General features: G+C 36.5%; 1 protein-coding gene across 1 annotated transcript in view; it reads left to right on the forward strand.

The window, feature by feature from the left end:
* The window catches only part of RBM25 (RNA binding motif protein 25), a 52,411-nt gene extending 29,402 nt beyond the window's left edge, over positions 1-23,009 (forward strand). The window contains exons 8-19 of the mRNA XM_061180994.1: positions 1,290-1,343; positions 1,584-1,667; positions 5,151-5,437; positions 7,400-7,622; positions 7,732-7,821; positions 10,382-10,455; positions 11,948-12,098; positions 15,393-15,717; positions 16,098-16,372; positions 16,712-16,810; positions 17,828-17,875; positions 21,395-23,009. Of these exons, the coding sequence (XP_061036977.1) occupies positions 1,290-1,343; positions 1,584-1,667; positions 5,151-5,437; positions 7,400-7,622; positions 7,732-7,821; positions 10,382-10,455; positions 11,948-12,098; positions 15,393-15,717; positions 16,098-16,372; positions 16,712-16,810; positions 17,828-17,875; positions 21,395-21,487 (1,803 nt within the window). The 3' untranslated portion in view covers positions 21,488-23,009. The remainder of the gene's footprint in view (positions 1-1,289; positions 1,344-1,583; positions 1,668-5,150; positions 5,438-7,399; positions 7,623-7,731; positions 7,822-10,381; positions 10,456-11,947; positions 12,099-15,392; positions 15,718-16,097; positions 16,373-16,711; positions 16,811-17,827; positions 17,876-21,394) is intronic.
* The last annotated feature ends 229 nt before the right edge of the window (positions 23,010-23,238 follow it).

Raw genomic sequence — 23,238 nt, forward strand, 5'->3', positions numbered from 1 at the left:
ATAGTGTTAAGGCTAATTTGACCATGTTTTACCAACTAACTTCCTAATTTTTTTTTTACCACAACGTTCCTGTTTCGCATGTTTGAAATGCAGTGACATGGAAGCTTGTGCGTATTTGTGGATTCATTAAGTAAGAGGGGGGAAAAAAAAACCCCAGACTTGAGTGATGAATAGGAACTGATATTAAGGGGCAAAGTAAGATTTTTTTTTTTCCCTTTTGTCACAAAGGGGTTGGCCTTGTTTCGCCTTACTCCCTTATTATTTTTCTTCTGTCTCTGCTCCAAGCGGGATACCAGGTCTCATTCAGTGAGGATTTTGACCCATTTTCAAGTTTTTAGCCACCTTTCCTTATAAGTCACGTCTCATTTCCTTCCATGGACAGTAATGCTATTGGCCTTATAACTGGAGTACTATGAAAGAGCATCATGAGATGAAACACTCCTCCCCAGTGTATTATATCATCACCTACTTTCGTCACCCTAAGCTAATTGAACAGTAGGGAGTCCAGGTTGAAAGAAAATGTTTGGTTTTCTTATATTCATTTAATTTGCATATACTTAGAGAAATTATAGGGAGTGTTCTTTAAAAATATTGGAAGTGTATTGTATGAATGGGTTGTATATGCCCTGGAAAAGTAGTACTATGAAACATATATTGTGATTTAATATCAAGGGGTAGTTATAGTTCATACTATTTTGGATTTTATTGCCTTATTAGTCCATCTTCAGTTTTCTTCGTGGCCAGATACATCAGATACATTTTTATTACTTGGCTTGTTCTTCCTCATGGGGCCATAAGAACCTGTCTAGTGAACTGCCAATCATTGGGAATGGTAATTGTTAAGAGTCAGTCAGGTATAGGGTAATTGAGACCTGTAGGGTTTGTTCTTCCTCTTCCCCCATTAATGGCAAAGGAGAAAATAACTTGACATATTTGTTTGATATGGGTTGGGAGGAGAGAATCAAAGAAATTCTGCTCTATGGCAGGAATTATGGGTAAATTTTGTTGTTACGATTGTTTCCTCTGTCTTGGAAGGGATCAAGGAAAAAGCACTGCTAGTGCAAGACCCTCCTTATTCCACTGGTTGGGGGTGTTGGAGGGAGAGGAAGTGGTGGGTCATGGGAGGGGTTATAGAGTGAGTGAAATCTTTTTTATTATCAAGTAATTTGAAATCAAGAAAATGTTACAGAAATCTTGCATTGCTTACAGTATAAACATATAGAAAATTGTTTTTCAGAGTAATATGAACTCTTGTTTGTTTGTTTTAATCTTTGTGGATTTTTCCGCAGATTTTTCGCAGGTTTCCAGTGGCCCCACTGATCCCTTATCCACTCATCACTAAGGTTAGTTTACATTATAGGCTTTGGCAATAACTTATGTTTACTGCTAATTGCCAGATTTGTGATTCTTGTCTATCTAACTCTTTAACTTAGATTGTTGGATTTGTTACTACATAAGTTTTTTATTTACTCCTGTCTTTTGTAAAACCTGTACAGAATATCTAACTTTTAATTTCTGTGTATCTGTTTATATCAATGTAGATTGATCGTTATGCATTCCCACCTGTCCCCCTTGTCTTTTAGGAGGATATAAATGCTATAGAAATGGAAGAAGACAAAAGAGACCTGATATCCCGAGAGATCAGCAAATTCAGAGACACACACAAGGTAGTATTCTTGTTTTTTCACTTGATACCAATCTAGACTTTTTACAGAATCCAAAGCAAACAGACAAAAAAAGAAAAATCAACCTTACAGTAGAATATAATTTTAAATGCTTTTTATATAGGTTTAATTGATATTTAGATAGAAACAAAGAAACAGAAGACCATTACCATATTAGAGTAGTCCTTGGCATATTGTACATAGCTTTTTCAGTTACTGACTACTCTGCAGTCATCTCACTTTAATATGAATAAAAGCTAGTTTTATTTTTAGATTTCAACATAAACATCAAGGTCAGATTTAAACTAGATTCAAGGGGGCAGCAGAATAACATACACTGTAGTGTATTTCTGGGGGCAGTTATTTAACTTAATCTTAGGAAAACCTTTTCTTTAGAGCTGAGATTAAAATTTAAGATTATATTTGTATAGATTTGAGAGGGGGAGATTTTAAAAAGTAGGTCAGTGGTTACCAGACTTACCAAATTTTAGATGCATGGAAGAACTGTAAATTCCCATAAAGCTAATCTATTCATTGACCCCCACCATTATGATAGAGATCATATGGTGACTAATGCAAGATGAAACTCTCAGCTTGGAAAGTAACAAGGAATAGGATGTAAGTATGAGCTTCTGTTTTTTATTATATTTATGGATGCCCCCTCAGAAAAATATGCAAAGGGGTAACTGGCTTGGAAATGGGTATTTGTTCATAGTAAATCCCACTCACGAGTTTTGCCTATTGAAAGCTTCTCTCAATGACAGTGCATCTGTGAATGTTCCCTGGTGTTGAAGGTGATGCTTATGGACGGTGAAATGCAAACACTGTGTGAAATGTATTTTGATGTTACAGATAATAAGATGTTACTGGTTCTTTCCTAAGATTGAGTGACCTTTAACTCAGTGAGATGTTAAGTGTTCATTTTTTCTTTTATTTAATCTTACTTTTTCTTATAGCTTTCGAAATCCCACGTTGACAATTAATGCCATCGACTCAATGCTGTTGAACACATTATTATCATGATGCCGAGCCCTAGCTCACATACACAGGGCCTTTTCAGGAATTAAGTATGTCTAAAAGCACGACTGTAGTTCTCCCAGATTAATTTTGAGAGTTAGAAAGTTAGTCCATGGGAAGTCATTTTAGAGGAATGCTTTTGGTTAGGTTCAGTACTCAAAATTTTCTGAGCAAGCTTGAAAATGGTATACAGTGTGTGTGTGGTTTACCCCCTTTTTGTTATTTGTTAAATCCTGTCATATCATTGGTAAAGTATAAGGAAATCATGTTTTAAAAAATTAATTCAAAAGGTAATTGCTTCAGAGTTTGAGAAGCTGTCAGGCCTTTGACTGCCTTACACGTATTTCACTGTGGGGAGAATGTTTTGAATTTCTAAAATGTGTTTTAAAAATAAAAATCAAAGTGAAAAAGAAAAACAGTTTTTTTTATTGGGTGGTATGGTTAAAGGGGATATTTGAAACTTCGGTAACAAAAATTGAGCTCAGTGAACCTTTGCATGTTTTGGTATGAGTTTATTAAATAACCACAGACTGTCAGGGTATCAGCGTGGCAGGGGGCGTCCATTTACAGCACGGACGAGTCTGAAGAGAGAATAAGGTAAGATTTATGATTTTTTTTTCTGTCCTTTCCTCTTCATTATTTCACTACTTTCTTATGTCTTTTTAGACCACCTCATTTCCTCTTTCTCCAGTCTTTGTCTTAAAAAATATATACGTGTGTGTGTGTGTATCTATTTACTGCATATATAATCTGATATAATCTTTTAGAATTGCATTTAGTATGGACAAGATTCACTCACTTTTTCATTTACTTAGAACAAAACTTTTGAAATGAGTTCTGAAACAAATCATTATTTACATAAGTGGAACTATACATTTAAGAAATAAGTAGTGTAGTGAATAGGCAAGCATAAAACAGTTGAGGGACTCTACAAAAGAAATTATTGGAACAGCTAAAATAATCTGTAAGTATTTATTATCTCAGAAATAAACAAATTTCTTTATAAGTGTATGACACTGAGGTAAGTTTTATGTAGTCTAGCCTCATTTTACAGTACACATTTTTTTATTCCATTATAGTACTGTTTCAAAAATTAGAATTTACCCCTTTAAATAGTTTTCAGTTTCTATCCTCTTTTTGCCATTTCTTTTCTCTTCCCTTTGTAATGTCAATGTATTCAGTATTGGCTTTGCCTACGTTCCATTTTGATATAAGACTGGCACCACAGCTGAATATATTGATTTCTCATGCATTAGCTTTTCTTTCATAATCTTCTATCAGTTCTCTGATCCATGAGCAAGAGAAAGAGAGTATAACAGGTAAGATTGCTTTTTAAAGTTGTTTTAAATGCTTTACATGACTGAGAAAAGAAAAAAATGCACATTTTATTGTTGTCATTTAAATTTCGGTGACACTAAACATGGAACCAAAGGAAAAATGTTTTGTTTTTGTTTTGTTTTTCCTGTTTGGGGCATTTTTTTTTCTGAGTTTGTGCAGAAACCGTGTGGTACGCTGGTAATCTTGTCAGGGTACAAACTTGGTCTGAATGTTATTTGGTTTATTTGTGAACCATGTACTTGCTCTTCCTCCCAGAAGCATAGCTTGTAGGCAAGGTTAATCCAGTGTTGGCGATCCATGTCCTAGCACAGCATCTGTAAGTTAATACGCAATCATTCCTTCCAAGGATGGATTTATCACTGTTAATGTATTTTCATTGTCTTATAGGCATAATGGGCATAAATATGTTGCTTTTAACAGTAAGCCAAAAATTAATCTAATTAAATAAAAATATTATGATTTTGTACATTTTTGCTTGAAGCGAGTGATTTTCAAACTTTTTGTATTTGGTGGGCTGTCCGTCTTGTAATGGTGGGAGTAAATGTTTCCATAGGTGATAGGGCAGATATTGGCTGAATTCAGCTTGTCTTTTGGAGGGTGGGCAAACCAGAGGGCAGAAGATTATTTAGTTGCATTCCAGTGACCTGACTCTCTTCCCCCACCTCCCCTTTAAAACACTCAACTAATAATCGTTAGGTAATGGGAAGTCTGGGGTTATAGTTAGCAGCAGTAGTCCCACTGATTTAAAGAAATTCATAATGGGAAGAATTACATTTTAGCCAAGTGATTGTATTTCTAGAAATTATTATGAACCATCACATTCCTCATGGTCATTTTAGTTATTACATAATCATTGAGTGGTCAGCCACACTTGACACAATCTCCCAGCATCCAAGATTGGAGATTCCTGGTCTGTTTAGAGTGTATGGTTTTGCACGAAATCTATCTAGGCTTGTGATTGCTTCAGTTTTATTTGTTAAGTAAAACCACAAGTATTTAATAGTAAAGTACCAGTGGTTTGGTTTTTTTTTTTTTTTTTTTGGTCGTTCCCAGTATTGGGCTTTGCGCCGGGAAAAGTCTGAATACTGGAGCTATAGAGTTAACTCTAAAAGTACTTTTATTGGTTTCTAGAAACTGGAAGAAGAGAAAGGCAAAAAGGAAAAAGAAAGACAGGAAATTGAGAAAGAACGGAGAGAAAGAGAGAGGGAGCGTGAAAGGGAACGAGAAAGGCGAGAACGGGAACGAGAAAGGGAAAGAGAACGTGAACGAGAAAAGGAGAAGGAACGGGAGCGGGAACGAGAACGGGATAGGGATCGTGACCGGACAAAAGAGAGAGATCGAGATCGGGATCGAGAGAGAGATCGGGACCGTGATCGAGAAAGGAGCTCAGATCGGAATAAGGATCGCAGTCGATCAAGGTAAGGCTTTATGGAAGTTACTATGTGCTTGATAGCTTTAATAGAACTGCAGGTTAGTACTCTCTTGGGCCATTTGCATGGATGTGGTGATAGAACTTCCTGAGACACGAAGCATGCCTGGCTTGCTGTCTCACACACATGTAAAATATTGGTTAAGGGCTTCCCTGGTGGTGCAGTGTATAAGAATCTGCCTCCCAGTGCAGGGGACACAGGTTCGATCCCTGGTCCGGGAAGATCCCACATGCCGCGGAGCAACTAAGCCCGTGCACCACAACTACTGAGCCTGCACTCTAGAGCCCGTGAGCCACAACTACTGAAGCCCGCGTGCCTAGAGCCCGTGCTCCGCAATAAGAGAAGCCACTGCAATGAGAAGCCCGCGCAACGCAATGAAGAGTAGCCCCCACTCACCGCAACTAGAGAAAGCCTGCACACAGCAACGAAGACCCAACACAGCCAAAAGTAAATAAATTAAAAAAAAGAAAATATATTGGTTAAATTAACAATTTTCAACTTTAGTGTTAGTTTCTGTCTGAAGCCAGTTTTGATACAGAGCCAGCACACACCAGCCGTCCACCCAGTGTTTTGGATAGACATGATTCCTTGTTCTCTCCCTTGGTCAGTGGGCATTTTCTCTAGTTACTGTTTGATTGAGGTCCCCTCTAGTGGGAAATCAGCTCTAGTACCACTGCTTTTAGCTCCTGGTGTCTGTTTGGTCCTATAGCCCACTGGATGGCCACAACTTAACCTCCCAGGCTCTAAGTTTACTTTTTCTTTATGGCTCCTAGTAATTTATTTCACTTTGGTTTGGTTTTGTTTTATTTAAAATTTTTTCATAATTATATTGAATTCATATCATCTCAAATTCTTTAGGAATGAGGTAGAGCAAAAGTGAACAAAGGAAGTGGAGAAGGGCGTTAGTAGAAGGAAGCCAGTAGACGGAAGAGAGGAAATCCCACCTTTTTTTTCCCAGGCTAGTTTTCAAATATACATTACTGTGTTGAGGTACTATTCTACCTGATTATAGCTGAAGGGAGGTCCCCCGGTTGCGTTAACTGGAATTCAGTACTCTTATTAATCTTTAGTGGGCATTAAAATCCTTCCCTTCCTTCCTCCACTGGAATAACCATTATTCTCTTGAATAACCACTATTGAGAATTTGACATGTATTAAAATGAGTGGTTTATACTTTTACTACAGTGTACTGTTTCATATCGTATATATACATAAATTTGTATAATTATATCCATGGTATCACAAATCTGCAGTTTGGTTTTATCACTCTGAATTAAGTACTTGAGAACTTTTTATTGCTGATAGATGTACAGTTGACCCTTGAACAATGCCGGGGTTAGGGGTGCTGACCCTCTGTGCAGGCAAAAATTCGAGTATAACTTATAGTTGGCCCTCTGTATACACGGTTTTCCATATCTGCAGTTCTTCGTCCGTGGATTCAACCAACTGTGGATTCGACCTACCTTGGATCGTGTAATACTGTAGTATTTACTATTGAGAAAACTCTGTGTATAAGTGGACCTGCACAATTCAAACTCATGTTGTTCAAGGGTCAACTGTAGTTCTAGTTTACCCATGCAACATGCCAGAATGCTCTTTGCTTCTCACCTTTGCCAATATCTGTATTCCTTGATCACTAGTGAAGTAGACTATGTTGTAACATATTCGTTGGCCCTTAGTATTTCTCATATCCAGGTTTTTTTGTTTGTTTTCTGAGATGCTGATAAGCATTAACATTGAGTTTAGAAAGCAGTTCAGAATTTGGGGCCAGGATTATATTCTGTGTCTTTCTGACTTGTATAGAGGAGTTTACAATTCTGCAGAAACCAAATGCTAAATTCTGGCTAGTGAGTTTGTATATTATTTCATAATATATGTTGTCCTACCTTCTCTTGTGTTTAAACGAAAACACAAAGACTGACAGATTTTTTAAATCTTTTGTTTATGTAGAGAAAAGAGCAGAGATCGTGAAAGGGAACGGGAGAGGGAAAGAGAGAGAGAGAGAGAACGGGAACGAGAAAGAGAACGAGAGCGAGAGAGAGAGCGAGAAAGGGAACGGGAGCGCGAGAGAGAAAAAGACAAGAAGCGGGACCGAGAAGAGGATGAAGAAGATGCATATGAACGAAGAAAACTTGAAAGAAAGCTCCGAGAGAAAGAGGCTGCTTATCAAGAGGTAAATTGAGGGAAAGCTTTTATTCTTAAATCTTGGTACTTAGTAGGTTAGTCAAAAATTTTAGAACCCTTTGTATACATTTTTAAGCTTTGACAATTTCTTTTTTTAGCGCCTTAAGAATTGGGAAATCAGAGAACGAAAGAAAACCCGGGAGTATGAGAAAGAGGCTGAAAGAGAAGAAGAAAGAAGAAGAGAAATGGTAATTTTCTTGGTTAAAAATAAGTGATTTTTCAGATAAAAGTCAGATCAAATCTTTATTGTTAAGTAGAAGTGACTTTATAGTTAAAAAGTATGAGCTCCCAGTATAGATAATTTTTATATATTTCAAGTAACTTTGAGACAATTTCAGTACACCAAAATGTTTTTCCCTCCTATTTTTCACGTTTTTGCTCCCTATAAACTAAATTACCATTTGGCATACTGTCAAAGTAAATCTGTCATAGTATAAAATGAGAATTTATAGACCTTTCTTTGATTAAGAATCTGCAATATTTTTGAATTTCAAGAGGCTTTAAGAGGCTTTGATATTCTGTATTAGTGTAGTACCTTTGGGTGAAGGAAATAGTCTCATGAGAAGACCTGTTTTTAGAAATCAAAATTATTGACTTCAGTATATAGCACTTATAAATTATTGTTTTTCCTTATGTTACTACATTATCCTTCCTTTTAACTACATGATAATCATAAAAATGAATGTTGTTTTTTTCATATATACTGTTTGATAGACTGTAACAGTGAAAGCAATTGGCCAAGGTTGTTACCTAAGTAAAATGACAAAAAGATAATTTATTTTATCATAGTACTTGCTTCAGTATTATGTTCCATATGTTCTATCATTGCCAGAAGTTCATGAAGGTTTCTTTATCTCCAGTTTGGAGATTATTCTTCCAAAAACATTATTGAAGTTAGGAATCTTCTTCAAATAGCTTTCGAACATGAGACATAGAGGGAATTTTTGTAAGTAACCAAAAGAGTGCATGCAGCAACTAGATAGATAATATGGGTTTTCCGGATGGTAGGTCTTTTAAGGTCCTACAGTTATTTAAAATAATTTGATTTCCCTGGATTGTAGCTCCCATTCTAGAATTTCTTCTTAAACCCTGGGTTAGAAAATAGAGAGTAATATAGTAAGAGACATAATTATTTGAAGAAGTGATTCCGCTTCCTGCAAGCAAATCTGAAACCTGTTTTTCTAGAGAAAAATTTCCTATTAGTTATTTTTTGTTTGGGAGCTTAAAAAAATATCCAGTTAGAAAAGCAGTTACTTGCGCATTAAAAAATGTTCAAGTAACAGAAGTGTATAGTGTAAAAAGTCACCTCATGAAAGGTGACTTATGTTAATATTTTAGTATGTACATTATGGGCCTTCCTGTGTGTGTGTGTGTGTGTGTGTGTGTGTGTATTTATTTGGCTGCATTGGTTTTCGTTGCTGCATGCGGGCTTTCTCTAGTTTGTCGAGCGGGGACTACTCTTTGCTGTGGTGCGCAGGCTTCTCATTGGGGTGGCTTCTCTTGTTGCGGAGCACGGGCTCTAGGCACATGGGCTTCAGTAGTTGCGGCATGTGGGCTCGGTAGTTGCGGCTCATGGGCTCTAGAGCGCAGGCTCAGTAGTTGTGGCGCACGGGCTTAGTTGCTCCGCGGCATGTGGGATCTTCCCGGACCAGGGTTCGAACCTGTGTCCCCTGTATTGGCAGGCAGGTTCTTAACCACTGCCCCACCAGGGAAGTCCCCTGTGTTTTATTTAGATATTTGTAAATATTGTCATCACTACCTGACAATCTACTTGAATGCATTTGACAAATTTTGTGCTAGGTACTGGGTGTACAAGAATAACTAATGCTTCAAACTCTTAAACAGTTGGGTAGTATTGTCAGAGAGATGAAGTAGTTGATGTATTTTGTGTGTGTGTGTGTGTGAGAGTGTTTAAGGTATGATAATGGTGTGTTCATAGTATTTTGGGAGTGAAGTACAGAGAAAGTGATTAATTTTGTCTGGAGGAAGGAGTTGGTCATTGATAGGTGGTTACATTGGGGAAGTCTTTAGAGAGGTGTAACATTTGAACTGGATGGAATGTGTTAATATTTTACTGTAGTCAGAAGCCTACATCTGCTTTGTATATAATATTGTTGGTATAGTAGATAGAGATGTAGATTATAAATACTTATTTTAAAGTATTTTTTATGCCTGTATACAATGGTTCGATATAATTTCTGTGAAATGTAATAGTTGTTGTATTTAAAATTCCAAAAATAGGAGAGATTCATGTACTTCCATGGTTTGTGTACTCAAAGTTAGGCAGGCATTACCTTTGGATTGATGCATAAACGTGATTTAAATTTTTAATCCTGCAATTCATAAAAACTACTTGTACCATCATCTACCTATAAACGAAATGTAAAATATTTTTGTCCGGTTAACAGATTCAATAAGATAACTTTCAGTTTTCTTTCTTGGTGTGCTTAGGTTTGATTAGAAAAAAATTACTGTACTTTGAAGCTTATCTTCAGAGAGAAAATTTATTGTAGCATACCATCAGTATATGTGGCTTTCATTTCATGGATAAGTCCTAAATCTGACTTGCTTTTAAGAGTAAAAGATTTTAAAAATCTAATGTTATTTACATTTAATATATGAAGTTTATGAGAATGAAAAAGTTCAAGTGGTATGGATAAGAAAAATCTGTTCCCAAGAAAGGGGGAGGGGGTAATCTAAATTACCTTTATGTTAATTTTGCACACTTCGTCCTTCATTTCCTCAAAGGCAAAAGAAGCTAAACGACTAAAAGAATTCTTAGAAGATTATGATGATGATAGAGATGATCCCAAATATTACAGGTAAAGAAGCCTTGCTTTATGAACTCATACTGTCAGCTTTTTATTAGCTGTATCTTCTCTTGTCTACAAGAGAGTGCAAGTTCACTCAGTGGAATAAGAAAGAAATCTTTGAATTCATCTTGTAATTATCCCCATAGTTGATAATGCTGTTTTCCGGGGGTCCAGGCCTGTTAGAAAAGAATTGACAATTCTATGCACCTTCTTTGGAGGAAGGTTCATAATAGTATTGTGACAAATTAACTTTTCTTCCTGTGTTTTATTTCTTATTTATTTATTTATTAAAATGTGTGTTTGTTTATTTATTTTGACTGCACTGGGTCTTAGTTGCAGCATGCAGAATCTTTAGTTGCAGCATGCGGGCTCTTAGTTGCTGCATGCATGCGGGATCTAGTTCCCCAACCAGGGATCAAACCCCGGCCCCCTGCATTGGGAGTGCGGAGTCTTACCCTCTGGACCACCAGGGAAGTCCCTCATGTGTTTTAAAGAACTTCAATTTTTATAGCAAATTATAACTTACCTTTATGACTATCTAAGGTGGCCTAGAGATTTTTGTCTTCAAAGATTTCTAGAGTGCTACATAGGAATCTGAACACCCTCCCACCCTCCTTCACCCAATTGCTATACTATTATGAAGTGAGAGTTGTGAAGCCTGCATTTCTTGATATCTGTTCCCGTGGCATTTCTAAACTGCTCTCATTCTTCTAACATTTATGGCACTATGGTAAAATTGTTTGGTTTGTTCTGCTCCCTCCACTCCAAACGATAATTTCCCTAAGGTTATGAACCATATTTTGATTTTTTTCTCACGTGCCTGGCATGATACAGGCATGTAGTGAATGCATTTAATATATATAATTTAATACACTGTAGCTGAAATAATCAAAACATTGGATTAACACCTTAAATTGAATGAATGCCAAGGATTTGACTTTGTAGAAAATGCAAAGTAAAATTATTGAATCATAGATTAGCAGTACATTATTTCAACATTCTGAGATATAATAAAGTGCTAAATAGAACCTCTGCTTTCTCTTGATTATGCCCTGCTTCTTCTGTTAATTTTTTTTTTTCCACAAGGAAAGGAGTTGATTTAAATTGAAGGTACAAAACTAATATTTGGGATATTACTACTCCTTGTATTAATTTTTCACAACTTGGCCTCCAAGACAACACAGATTACCTGTTAGTTTCTCTGTGGAATAGGTATAAAATGAGAGCATTCTTCCCTCTGAAAGCTACTTTTTTACTTGTAGATACTCATTTAGAATGACTTAAGAATGAGGCATGGTGATATGTGACAAGACAGTGCTGACTTAGTAAACATTAACATAAAGAGAGCACACTGTCTTGGGTGTTCTACAGATACAGAGCATTAAGACAGTCTTCAGTCTCTTAGCATGCAGCTGTTAGTATGGAAAGAACTTGCTTTTGGAGACAGTATGTATAGTAGTTTAGACCTGAGTATTAAATAAGGCCTGATTTACTTTTGCAGAGGAAGCGCTCTTCAGAAAAGGTTGCGTGATAGGGAAAAGGAAATGGAAGCAGATGAACGGGATAGGAAGAGAGAGAAGGAAGAGCTAGAGGAAATCAGGCAGCGCCTTCTGGCAGAAGGGCACCCGGATCCAGATGCAGAGCTCCAGAGGGTAAGATACTATGACATCCATAACCATATTCTTTTAAGACTGTCATGTCATCTTAAGCCAGCCAACTATGATATAGTTTAGTTTATAAGGGAAATGTTTACACTCCATGCGTCTTGCTATTTTGGGGGAGGATATTAGTATTTTTTCTTTATCTTATTATGTAAGTCATCAGTATTAGTTGATTTACAGGTTTATTTTCAACATCTTCTATATGTCTTACTCCTTTATTTCTGTGAAGTATTACTTACTAAGTGAATGTCTTTTAATGTAACTTTGCTAGAAACTGTCCTTCCTGTATGTGCTCTGACACTTAATGACTTTTGTAGTTTGAATTCTCTCATTACCACCCTAAATATTTTATTTCCAAAATAAAGATGTTTTCATGAGCAGCTTGTCATTTAAAAATGAAAAAGAAAAAGACTGTGTCATAGGACATGGCATACCCATTCTTGCTTTTAAGAATAGTGTCATGTTAGAAAAGTTTTTAGTTCTTAGTGTATCACAGATCTTAATACTGTAAATTCTTTGTATCAACTTTTAAAAATCTGTTATATGCTATTAACAGGAACCACGTCTTCTTACATGTCCCTTTATTTTTCAAAATGAAATAGTGTTATTTTTTTCTGTTAAGTACTTACATGAGTAAATAGAAAGTTCAGACAACATAGAACACAGTAATGAAGAAATTAAAAACTGGCTGATTTCTCATAACCCCCCTCACACATAAGTTTTATAAGTGGGAATATTGTTACGTGTGCTTTTTTTCTAATGTGCTTTTTTTTCATTTTTAGATTTTTATTGAAGTATAGTTGACATACAGTATTATATTAGTTTCAGGTGTACAACAGTGATTTGACATGTGTATACATTATGAATTGATCACCACGATAAGTCTAGTAACCATCTGTCACCATACCAAGTTATTATAACAATATTGACTATATTCCCTATGCTGTATGTTACATTCCCCATGAGTTATTTTATAACTGGAAGTTTGTACCTCTTAATCCCCTTCACGTTTTTGCCCTACCCCCCATTCTGCTCCCCTCTGGTGACCACCAGCTTGTTCTCTGTATCTATCAATCTCTTTCTGTTTTGTTTTGTTTTCTAATGTGCTTTTACTTCAGGTATGATCTTCCACCAAGAATTTCTCCAGTTTATAGTCCAGGTGTCTTTTTTTCATCATCATGGTGATATTGTCAGTGTTTTAAATCCTTGCCATTATAACATTTAGGTTGGGGAATATTACTATGTTTTAATTCTCTGATTACCAGTGGGTTTGAATGCCTTGCAGATGGTTTAATGGTCATTGTACTTCCTTTGTGAGTTGATAAATGGTGTTATGCACAGATTTTAAATTTTTGTGTAGTTCAGGATATGTTATTTTTACTTTTGTTTTTCCTATGTTTGTTTGTTTCATGCTCAGAAAACTTGCTGATGTATTCATCCCAGTTTATAATGCTCTTATGATGATTATTTTTTATTATATTTTGTAATTTCAGGGGGAGTGTTCATTTTGGTTTAGGACTTTGACTTCAGAGTTCTCCCTCCCGCCACTTCTTCCTTTTCCTGTTTGTGAATGCAGAAGTGACTACCACCTTCAGCCATTACCAAGAAATAAAAAATGATTATCTATGACCAGGCTGAGGATTTGAGTTGCCTCTTGTGTATTGTGTATACTATTGGGTTCTATTGGGTTGGCCAAAAAGTGCCTTTGGTTTTTAAGTAAAAATAAAAGACACATTTTTCATTTTCACCAAGAACTTTACTGAACAACGTATTCACCCTTTTGTTCGACCTACCTTCTGCCATTTTTCAGGCAACTTCATAATTCCATCTTCCCGAAACTTTTTATCTTTTTGAGCAAAGAACTGTTCCAGGTGCCTTTTACAGTCTTCCAGGGAATTGAAATTTTTTCCATTAAGAGAATTTTGTAAAGACCGAAATAAATGGAAATCCGAAGGTGCAATATCTGGTGAATACGGGGAATGAATCAGAACTTCCCAGCCAAGCTGTAAGAGTTTTTGCCTGGTCATGAAAGAAACATGCAGTCTTGTGTTATCCTGATGGAAGATTATGCATTTTCTGTTGACTAATTCTGGACTGTTTTCGTCGAGTGCTGCTTTCAGTTGGTCTCATTGGGAGCAGTACTTGTTGGAATTAATCATTTGATTTTCTGGAAGGAGCTCATATAGTAGCGGGCTCCCAATCCCACCATATATACAACATCACCTTCTTTGGATGAAGACTGGCCTTTGGTGTGGTTGGTGGTTGTATGTTTTGCTTGCCCCACGATCTCTTCCGTTCCACATTATTGTACAGTATCCACTTTTCATCACCCATCACAATATGTTTTAGAAATGGAACATTGTCATTACGTTTAAGGAGAGAATCGCATGCAGAAATACGGTTAAGTTTTTTTCGCTTAACTTACATGGAACCCAAACATCAAAGCGATTCACATAACCAAGCTGGTGCAAATGATTTTCAATGCTTGATTTGGATATTTTGAGTATGTTGGCTATCTCCTGCGTGGTATAACGTTGATTGTTCTCAGTGTCTCGATTTGATTGCTATCAACTTGAACTGGTCTACCCAACCATGGAGCATCGTCCAGTGAGAAATCTCCAGCATGAAACTTTGCAAACCACTTTTGACATGTTCGATCGGTCACAGCACCTTCTCCGTACACGGCACAAATCTTTTTTTGCATTTCAGTTGCGTTTTAACCTTTCTTGAAGTAATAAAGAGTAATATGCCAAAAATGTTGTTTTTTTTCTTCTATCTTCAATATTAAAATGGCTACACAAAAATTCACCAATTTTGATGTCTTTTTTTAAATGCACGCTGATATGACAGCTGTCACATACAGCCTAACAAAATTGTTTCGAATGAAGTTAAAGACAACTAAGTGCTACTAGAGCCAAAAAAAACCGAGCAAACCTTTTGGCCAACCCAATAAAATAAAATTTCTGATTATAATTTCTTTAATAAAGATATAAAAACATACTTTTTCATTTTGGATTAGCCAACTATTAGCAATTACCTTTGTCATCTCTGAAGAGTGTATACAAGCCACTGAAGAATGGTAATATATGTGAAATACTAAAAAAAAATTTTGCAGAGTACCTAATATATTCTATAGATTTACTTCTGATTATAGAAGGAGGCAATGTTTTGTTATTCCTAAGGAAAAAGAAAAATAGAGATTTTGTGAAAGATAAAACATAGAGCTGGTTGAATTGAAGATAGTTGGGGTCTGTTTCAGTTGACCAGGTTATTTTCTGGTTTTAGATGGAACAAGAGGCTGAGAGGCGCAGACAACCACAAATAAAGCAAGAACCAGAATCAGAGGAAGAGGAAGAAGAAAAGCAAGAAAAAGAAGAAAAACGAGAGGAACCCATGGAAGAGGAAGAAGAGCCAGAGCAAAAGCCCTGTCTCAAACCAACTCTGAGGCCCATCAGTTCTGCCCCATCTGTTTCCTCTGCCAGTGGCAATGCAACTCCCAACACTCCTGGAGATGAGTCTCCCTGTGGTATTATTATTCCTCATGAAAATTCACCAGATCAACAACAACCTGAGGAGCATAGGCCAAAAATAGGACTAAGTCTTAAACTGGGTATGTTAGCATTTCCTTCCTTCCTTTTTTCCTCCTTTCCCCCTCTACTCGCCACAACTACATAAATTTTGCCTTAAGGAAAAAATAAGTATGTACTGCTTGGTAGGTAGGTAGAAAACTGGTTTAAAAAAAAATGCCTTTCTAGCTCATGATAGTTTTCATAGTTCTACTAGTGCTCCTGTATCTGCAGCTGCCTTGAGTTCTGAGAAGAAGCGAAAAGTTAAATTTTCTAGCGCTTGTGAGTAGTGAGTTATTTTTTACAGCTGGGATCTTTCTCAGAATTGTGGAGGTATATTTACACTGCTTTTTAGGCATGGTGGGTTGTAAAATGTAACATTTGAAAATTAAGTCATTGTGCTAATACAGTGTTTTTACTGTAGGTGCTTCCAATAGTCCTGGTCAGCCTAATTCTGTGAAGAGAAAGAAACTCCCTGTAGATAGTGTCTTTAACAAATTTGAGGATGAAGACAGTGATGATGTACCCCGAAAAAGGAAACTGGTTCCCTTGGATTATGGTGAAGATGATAAAAATGCTGCCAAAGGCACTGTGAACACTGAAGAAAAGCGCAAACACATTAAGAGTCTCATTGAAAAAATCCCTACAGCCAAACCTGAGCTCTTTGCTTATCCCCTGGATTGGTCTATTGTGGATTCTGTAAGTAGCAAATTGTATTTCATTATTTTATTGCAAGTTTTTGGTTTTGACTATAGCACACAAACTCAGTTCATTCCGTTTATGACAAATAGGGGTGATAAGGTGGCTAGAATCTTGACATGGTCAATAATAATAGATTATTATGGAAATTCTTAGTGGTACCTGAGGTCTTCATAAATTAGAAGCAAATAATTTTGTCTCGATACATATCTGTCTTAGTTCAACTTGTTAATGATCATACTGTATTTTAGCCTTAAGAAAAATTATGAAGTTATATAGGTTTTTTAAGTAAATGTAATAAAAAGCTCTTCAATTTAGTAACCATGCTTTATTTTATAGATATTGATGGAACGACGAATTAGACCATGGATTAATAAAAAAATCATAGAATATATAGGTGAAGAAGAAGCTACATTAGTTGATTTTGTTTGTTCTAAGGTTAGTCTTTTACTCTTTCCCCAACATTTGTCATATACTTCAAAATGTTAGAGACTTTCTAAATTGAAAATTTTTACAGGGCCAAGTCAGTGATAATTTAGTTTTAATTACAAGAGTCATGGCTACTTAAGTGAACCCCTCTATACTATTTCAGACCCCACACTGCATGCTTTCATTTCAGAGGGTCAGAGAGGACAGAATTGCTGGCTGCTGCCAATTTTGCTCTCTCCCTGCCCCTGAGAATGCCTTGCCACCCCCTTCTTATCTTAATGGTTAGAATGTTGCTGAAGTACAGTTGAGGTTTTGTGGAGACAGCCAATAGCTTGTCTCAATTCTTTGTCAGTCATCCATCCTTTGGAAAAGAAAGTAGTGCCCTTCATAGCATAATAGTGGTGTTAACTGATTACTGTGTGCCAGGCTTCTTTCCTGGGAGGTACGGTGTTAAGCATTTTACAAAACTTCATCTTCTTCAAACCTCCCAACAACCTTAGGAAGTGGAAGTTACTAACGATATCCCCATTCAATACATGAAGAAATTGAGGCTTAGGGAGAGATCATGTCTTGACCATGGTTACATGATAAGTAGCCTGTAGAACTCATGCTCTTAACCACCAAGGTATACCACATCCTTTCATTGTCCCCTGAAGGCAAAGTATTTCTATAAAGGAATAGCTAATTGCATTTTAAGGAAATGGTATTTTTCTAACAGTACTGCTCTTTTAACATTAAGCATAGCTAATTTAAGTGATCCTTTCCACTTGTCATTACTGTAGCATAAACACTTATAAGTCTGGATTTGAATTAGAAGACAAATAATGTGATGATTAAGATCCCAGGTTTTAGTGTCAGACTTTTATTGAAAAGAGGGAGATTCTGGGAATTAAGAAATTTATAGAAAGGTTCTAAAGTCACAAGAAATTCTAATACTAGTTTGAGGATACCTTAAAAAATTTTTTTTTACTGTATTGCTAATGTTTTATTTATTTTCAAAGTGACAGTTATTTTTTTTTCTCTTAGGTTATGGCTCATAGTTCACCTCAGAGCATTTTAGATGATGTTGCCATGGTAAGTTAGAAATTTACTGTTGTTAATATTTTAATTACACAGGAAGATCAGCTCAGTGCTTTGTCACGACCTAGAGGGATGGGATAGGGAGGGTGGGAGGGAGCTTCAAGAGGGAGGGGGTATGGGGATATATGTATACATATAGCTGATTCACTTTGTTGTACAGCAGAAACTAACACAACACTGTAAAGCATTTATACTCCAATAAAGATGTGAAAAAAAAATTTAATATCAGTGAGAACAAACTAATTTCTCTGAATTTGATTGAATTTCTCCCTTTATCATTCTCTCCCCTCCCCTGTTTTTGGTGTTTGTGTGTATAAATAGAAATTCTGAATCTATTCATAAATTTAGAGACCACTTATTAAGTGTTTACTGGGTAGAGCAATGTGCTAGAAGCACGGAAAGGTGGAATATCTGCCCTTAAAGAACCAGCAGGGAAACAGGTGTACCAATATTGATACTGTAATATCCTTATTATAATGGGGATATATAAAAATGATCATGGGGGCAGAGGAGATAGTTAGGTGTTGAGGGCAGTTAGGGAAACCATCACAGGAATTACCATGTAAACTGAGACTTGAAGATTGTATTACTTTTTTGTCACTTGGGCAGGTGTCTGTTGGGTTGGCAGTAGTTAAACATCAAATCCCAAATTGCATTTAATTTGGATATTAGAGTTAGTGGTTGTGGTTGCATTGATTTTGTGAGAAAAGAAAGGAGGAAGAGAATTGATTTTAAAGGTGAGAGAGTGATTGAATGGACTGTGAACTCCAGTCTAGGAAGAAAAGGAAATAATGTCAGAACAGAGTTGGTGGTCTGAATAAATCAAGGACTGGTGGTTCCAGTGAAGCTGTGGGAGATGTGTTTGAATGAAATAACTGGAAAGAGAGGTTTAGTTAGAGAGTAGAATGTTTAAGAATACAATTGGTAAATTAATCCAGATGATGGCAAGGTGCAAAGTATGGCCATGGGAGTTTATGGGGCAGAGTTGATGTCATTGTTTAGAATATCAGTGAATTTTAAGCTGGGTTATAACACACAGAAATAGAAATTACTGTGTGTTGGGACTGGGATTGGAGAGAAATACAAGAACCAGCTGCTAGAGCACTCACTTAATGTGGATGAAAGACTAGATATTTACTAGACAGCTGCTGTTGGAGTGAACCGGTGGTGTAATGAGATCTCGTGAACCTCAGTGGAGTTATTGTTTACAAGGAGAGAAACAATGAAGATCCAGCAGCTTCCCCTCTCTTGTGGAGACTAAAGCTTTGAAAGTGAGGAACTTTCTCAGAAGGCCACAGGGGTGTCAGGGTCTTTAGGGGGCGTACCACATTTTCAGGTAAGGTAAGGAGAGGAAAAGTCTAAAGAAGTTGGGGCTGGTTAGCATAAAGTGGAATAGGGTCTAAAGGGCAGAGTGGGAAAGTAGCAACGGGAAGAAGAGTCAGAGAGGAAGAAGAAACGTCAAGCATGATGTGAGATGATAGGTGACCAGGGAAACTTTCATTTTGAGCTGCAATTAAAGTTGTCAGGGAGTGGCATAGGAGGGTGCCTAACTAAAAGGAGCTCTAAGGTCAAGCTGTTATGTGTCCAAGCACTATATGATGTCTAAAGCCAGATAACATTAGTTTTCTGCTGCCTAGCTAGCCTAATGCATCTGTTGTCTAAAATTCCTGAAAAACCGTTTGTGAAAAGTTTGATGCCATAATGCTGAGCCTCAGATGAGAGGAGAAATGTGAATAGATCCCAGTCCTTAGGGATACAATCTGAACTTCCTTGACCTTCCAGCCTCTTCACAAAGTTATCCTTGGGTGAAGAGAGGGTTTTGTAGTTAGGCCTGAGTTAAGGAATTAAAAAAAAAAAATCAGGGAATTCCTGGCAGTCCAGTGGTTAGGACTCTACACTTTCACTGCCAAGGGCCCAGGTTCAATCCCTGGTCGGGGAACTGAGATCCCACAAGCCATGCAGCCAAAAAAAAAAAAAATCAGTGTTCTGGTTTGTGGCCTTGGCAGAGGTATAATCACTGTTGGTGTAGATGTCATGTGTCACTATTAATCTGTTTTGATCTGTTGAAATAGTTTGATATTTAGAGTATAATTAAACTCTACCGCTTATTCGCTTATATTGTTTTTGATTATTTTCTGGCTCATTGTTGATCAGAGTGGGAGGAAACCAATTGAGCTAGTGTTGTCAGCCAGTTCTGGTAATAGCTCATGGATCCTCTAAATATTTCTTGAATAAATAAGGTTGAAATTTTAGCTCAAGTAGTATTTTGCTCTTATTAGAAATCTGACTTTTTCAAACTGTACCTTTCCTCATTTTATGTAAGTTAATGAACTTTGGTGGCATTTTTGTACCTGGGTTCAATTCCTCATTAATTAGTGTTGCAGTGTAGTTCATTTTTTTTTTTGGCTGCGGGATCTTAGTTCCCTGACCAGGGATTGAATCTGCGCCCTTGGCAGTGAGAACATGGAGTCCTAACCACTGGACCACAAGGGAATTCCCACAGCATAGTTTTTTTTAAACTATGGGTTAAGTCTGGCTCATAGATATCTTGTTTAAGTTCTTTATTTGTCACCACTGAGAAATGTAAGGAAATTTCTCAGGAAAATCCATTTCTGGCTTGTCTTAGGTACTTACTGATTGTACTAATAAGCACTCTTCAAAGCACTTGGAACATATCAACTCTTAATTCCCACAGTAGAAGCAGTATGACATAACTACTATAACCTCTATCTTACAGATGAGAGAACTGAGGCTCATTGTGATTAAGTAACCCAACCAAGAACACGTAACTAATAGGAGGTAGAAGAGCTATTTGAATCCAAGTAGTCTGGCTAGAGATCTGGTTTGCTTAACTCCTAACCTGGCCTGCTTCTCCAGAGTCTTGGCAGCATTAGGCCAGATGCCATTATGACCGTGGTACCGTGGAACTCAGTCATTGCTGCCTTCTGTAGAAGGAAGCATGCTATTCCAGTTTACTGCATAGCAGCCCTGGTGTAGAGTGCCACATATGTGTGGGTGATGAGGGCAGGAGTAGTGCAGTGGTGAGGACATGATGCAACTAACTCATAGGTAGATAGAAAAAATAACTTGATTTGCCAAGGAGAAAAGACCTTTTATTTATTCAGTAGTCTTGTGTCCCTTGTGATGATAGTGTTCACTTTGTTTACTCTATCCCAGATACTATATTAAAATGCTATACATATATTCTCATTTAATATTTCAGTGTCACTTATGTAATAAGTGCTCAATAAACGTTAAGATTGTGAGGTTCTTGGGGAGGGGTAAATGAGATACTCTGTATTAAGTATTATGTAGTTATATAACCAGTTCTGTCTAAATTACGATGTTCTTTATAACAAACATTTGCTTTCCTCAGGAGGTAGTTTTTCAAGACATGTATAAATAAATGCTTGTTGGTAGATAAAAGCCTTTTTTATTCCAGTCACCTTGTTGGGAGATGCTTATGATTGCTTCTCTTACGTGTGTAACTTTTTTGTCTTCTTCCTTTTCTAGGTACTTGATGAAGAAGCAGAAGTTTTTATAGTCAAGATGTGGAGATTATTGATATATGAAACAGAAGCCAAGAAAATTGGTCTTGTGAAGTAAAATTCATTTTACATTTAGAGTTCCATTTCAGATTTCTTCTTTCCCACCCTTCAAAGGACTTTAAATTTTTTTTTTTGTCTTCAAAGACGTTTGTGAGATCTGTAATTTTTTTTTTAATGTAGAAAATGTGAATTTTTTTGTCCTCTAATTTGTTAATGCCATGTGTACTCCCTTGGTTGTAAAGACATCTGAATCCTACCATGGTTCTCTTTATACTCACCAGGTACAAATTACTGGTATGTTTTATAAGCCGCAGCTACTGTACACAGCCTGATATAATTTTGTTCTGCTGATTTGTTCCTTGTAAATATTAAAATGACTCCCCAATTCTTTTGCAGAATTGCACTTAATATTGAACTGTACTGTATAGGCACCAACATGAACGATTTTAAATTGAAAGAATACCAGTCATACCTATTACCCTTATCCCCTTGATCAAAAATGGCAGGCCCTCATGATGGCATGGAATTTAAAATTAGAGTGCAAAAAGTAGCAGACAATCCATTCCTACTGTATCTCTGTATGAATGTGTTTGTGTGAATGTATGTATAAAAGTCTTACTTTTCCCTGATTTGCTTTGGAAGTTTCCCTGAAACATTTCCTAATTGAAGACTAGAATTGTAAAGGAAACATGGTATTGTGCCAACCCAAATGTCTGGGATAATTAGGTTATTAGTCTCCCGGAGTATGGTATTCTCTTGTGGCAAGCAACAGTCTGTTGAACGGAATGGGTTTTTCTGTTGAAAGCTGGCTGCGTCAGCCTCTCTTTTAAGGGAGAGTGAGTCACAGTGGTTTTCCCCCCTGATTTCATTGTTCAGGTATGAGGCAGATCCTTAGATTCTGGAGAGCTTTATTTAATGCATTTTTTGCACTAATTGGTCCTTAGTTTAATTTTGTACCCCTTTGTTTAAAAAAAAAAAAACTTCATTCAAAAAGCTTAAGTGAAAAAAATCTTTTTTAAAAATAAGCAAAAGATAAAATTAGGCAATTTTACAGACTAGGAATGTTTGACAAAATACAATAGGAATTTAGCATGGCAGTTTACGAAGTTTACATCTTATTTCTGAGGATAAAGTAAATCGTTTAAAGCAGTTACCACTAGTTTTTTGTTTTGTAAAGGGTTTCTATCTTGTGTGTGTATATGCAGGCACACACCTTGTTTACCTCTGCTCATCAAAGTTTAAAAACATACTGATGGTGTTCTTAGAGACATACATGGGGCTTTCTTTACTGTAGATCAGAAATTCACCAGGGAGCAAAATTACCTGAAAATGTAACAAGTTTTAAATAGTTCTTAACAGAAATTAGGTGCAGCTATTCCTGTGTCTGAGTATTTATTTTTAAAAAAGATTGGGCGGGGGAGGGGGTGTTAAAAAAAGCATAAAAAGCATAACTGAGCTTGAGTTACTAGATTTTTTTTTTTAATCTTAAGAGGACATTTGAAAACACTGTTCTTAACATTGGACCATGACATGGTTCCATTATGTAAATATTTCAAATATTAAAAATGTATATATTTGATCTTGGGGACTCATTCTTTCAGAGTCTTGTTAAATAAATGGCATCATGTTGTAATTATGGGGTGCATACTAGAACCTTAACTTGAAAATATGGGCTGAATTTTTGACGGACTCAATTTTTGAGTATTAGTAACTAAAGGTCAAAGAGGCCGTTTGCCTTATTTTGGATTAATCTAGACATCTGTGGAGATATTCCCTCCTTTAGTGTTATAATATTTTAAATTGTGGTTT

Source organism: Eubalaena glacialis, chromosome 2, assembly GCF_028564815.1.
Source record: "Eubalaena glacialis isolate mEubGla1 chromosome 2, mEubGla1.1.hap2.+ XY, whole genome shotgun sequence".
NCBI classification, from domain to species: Eukaryota; Metazoa; Chordata; class Mammalia; order Artiodactyla; family Balaenidae; genus Eubalaena; species Eubalaena glacialis.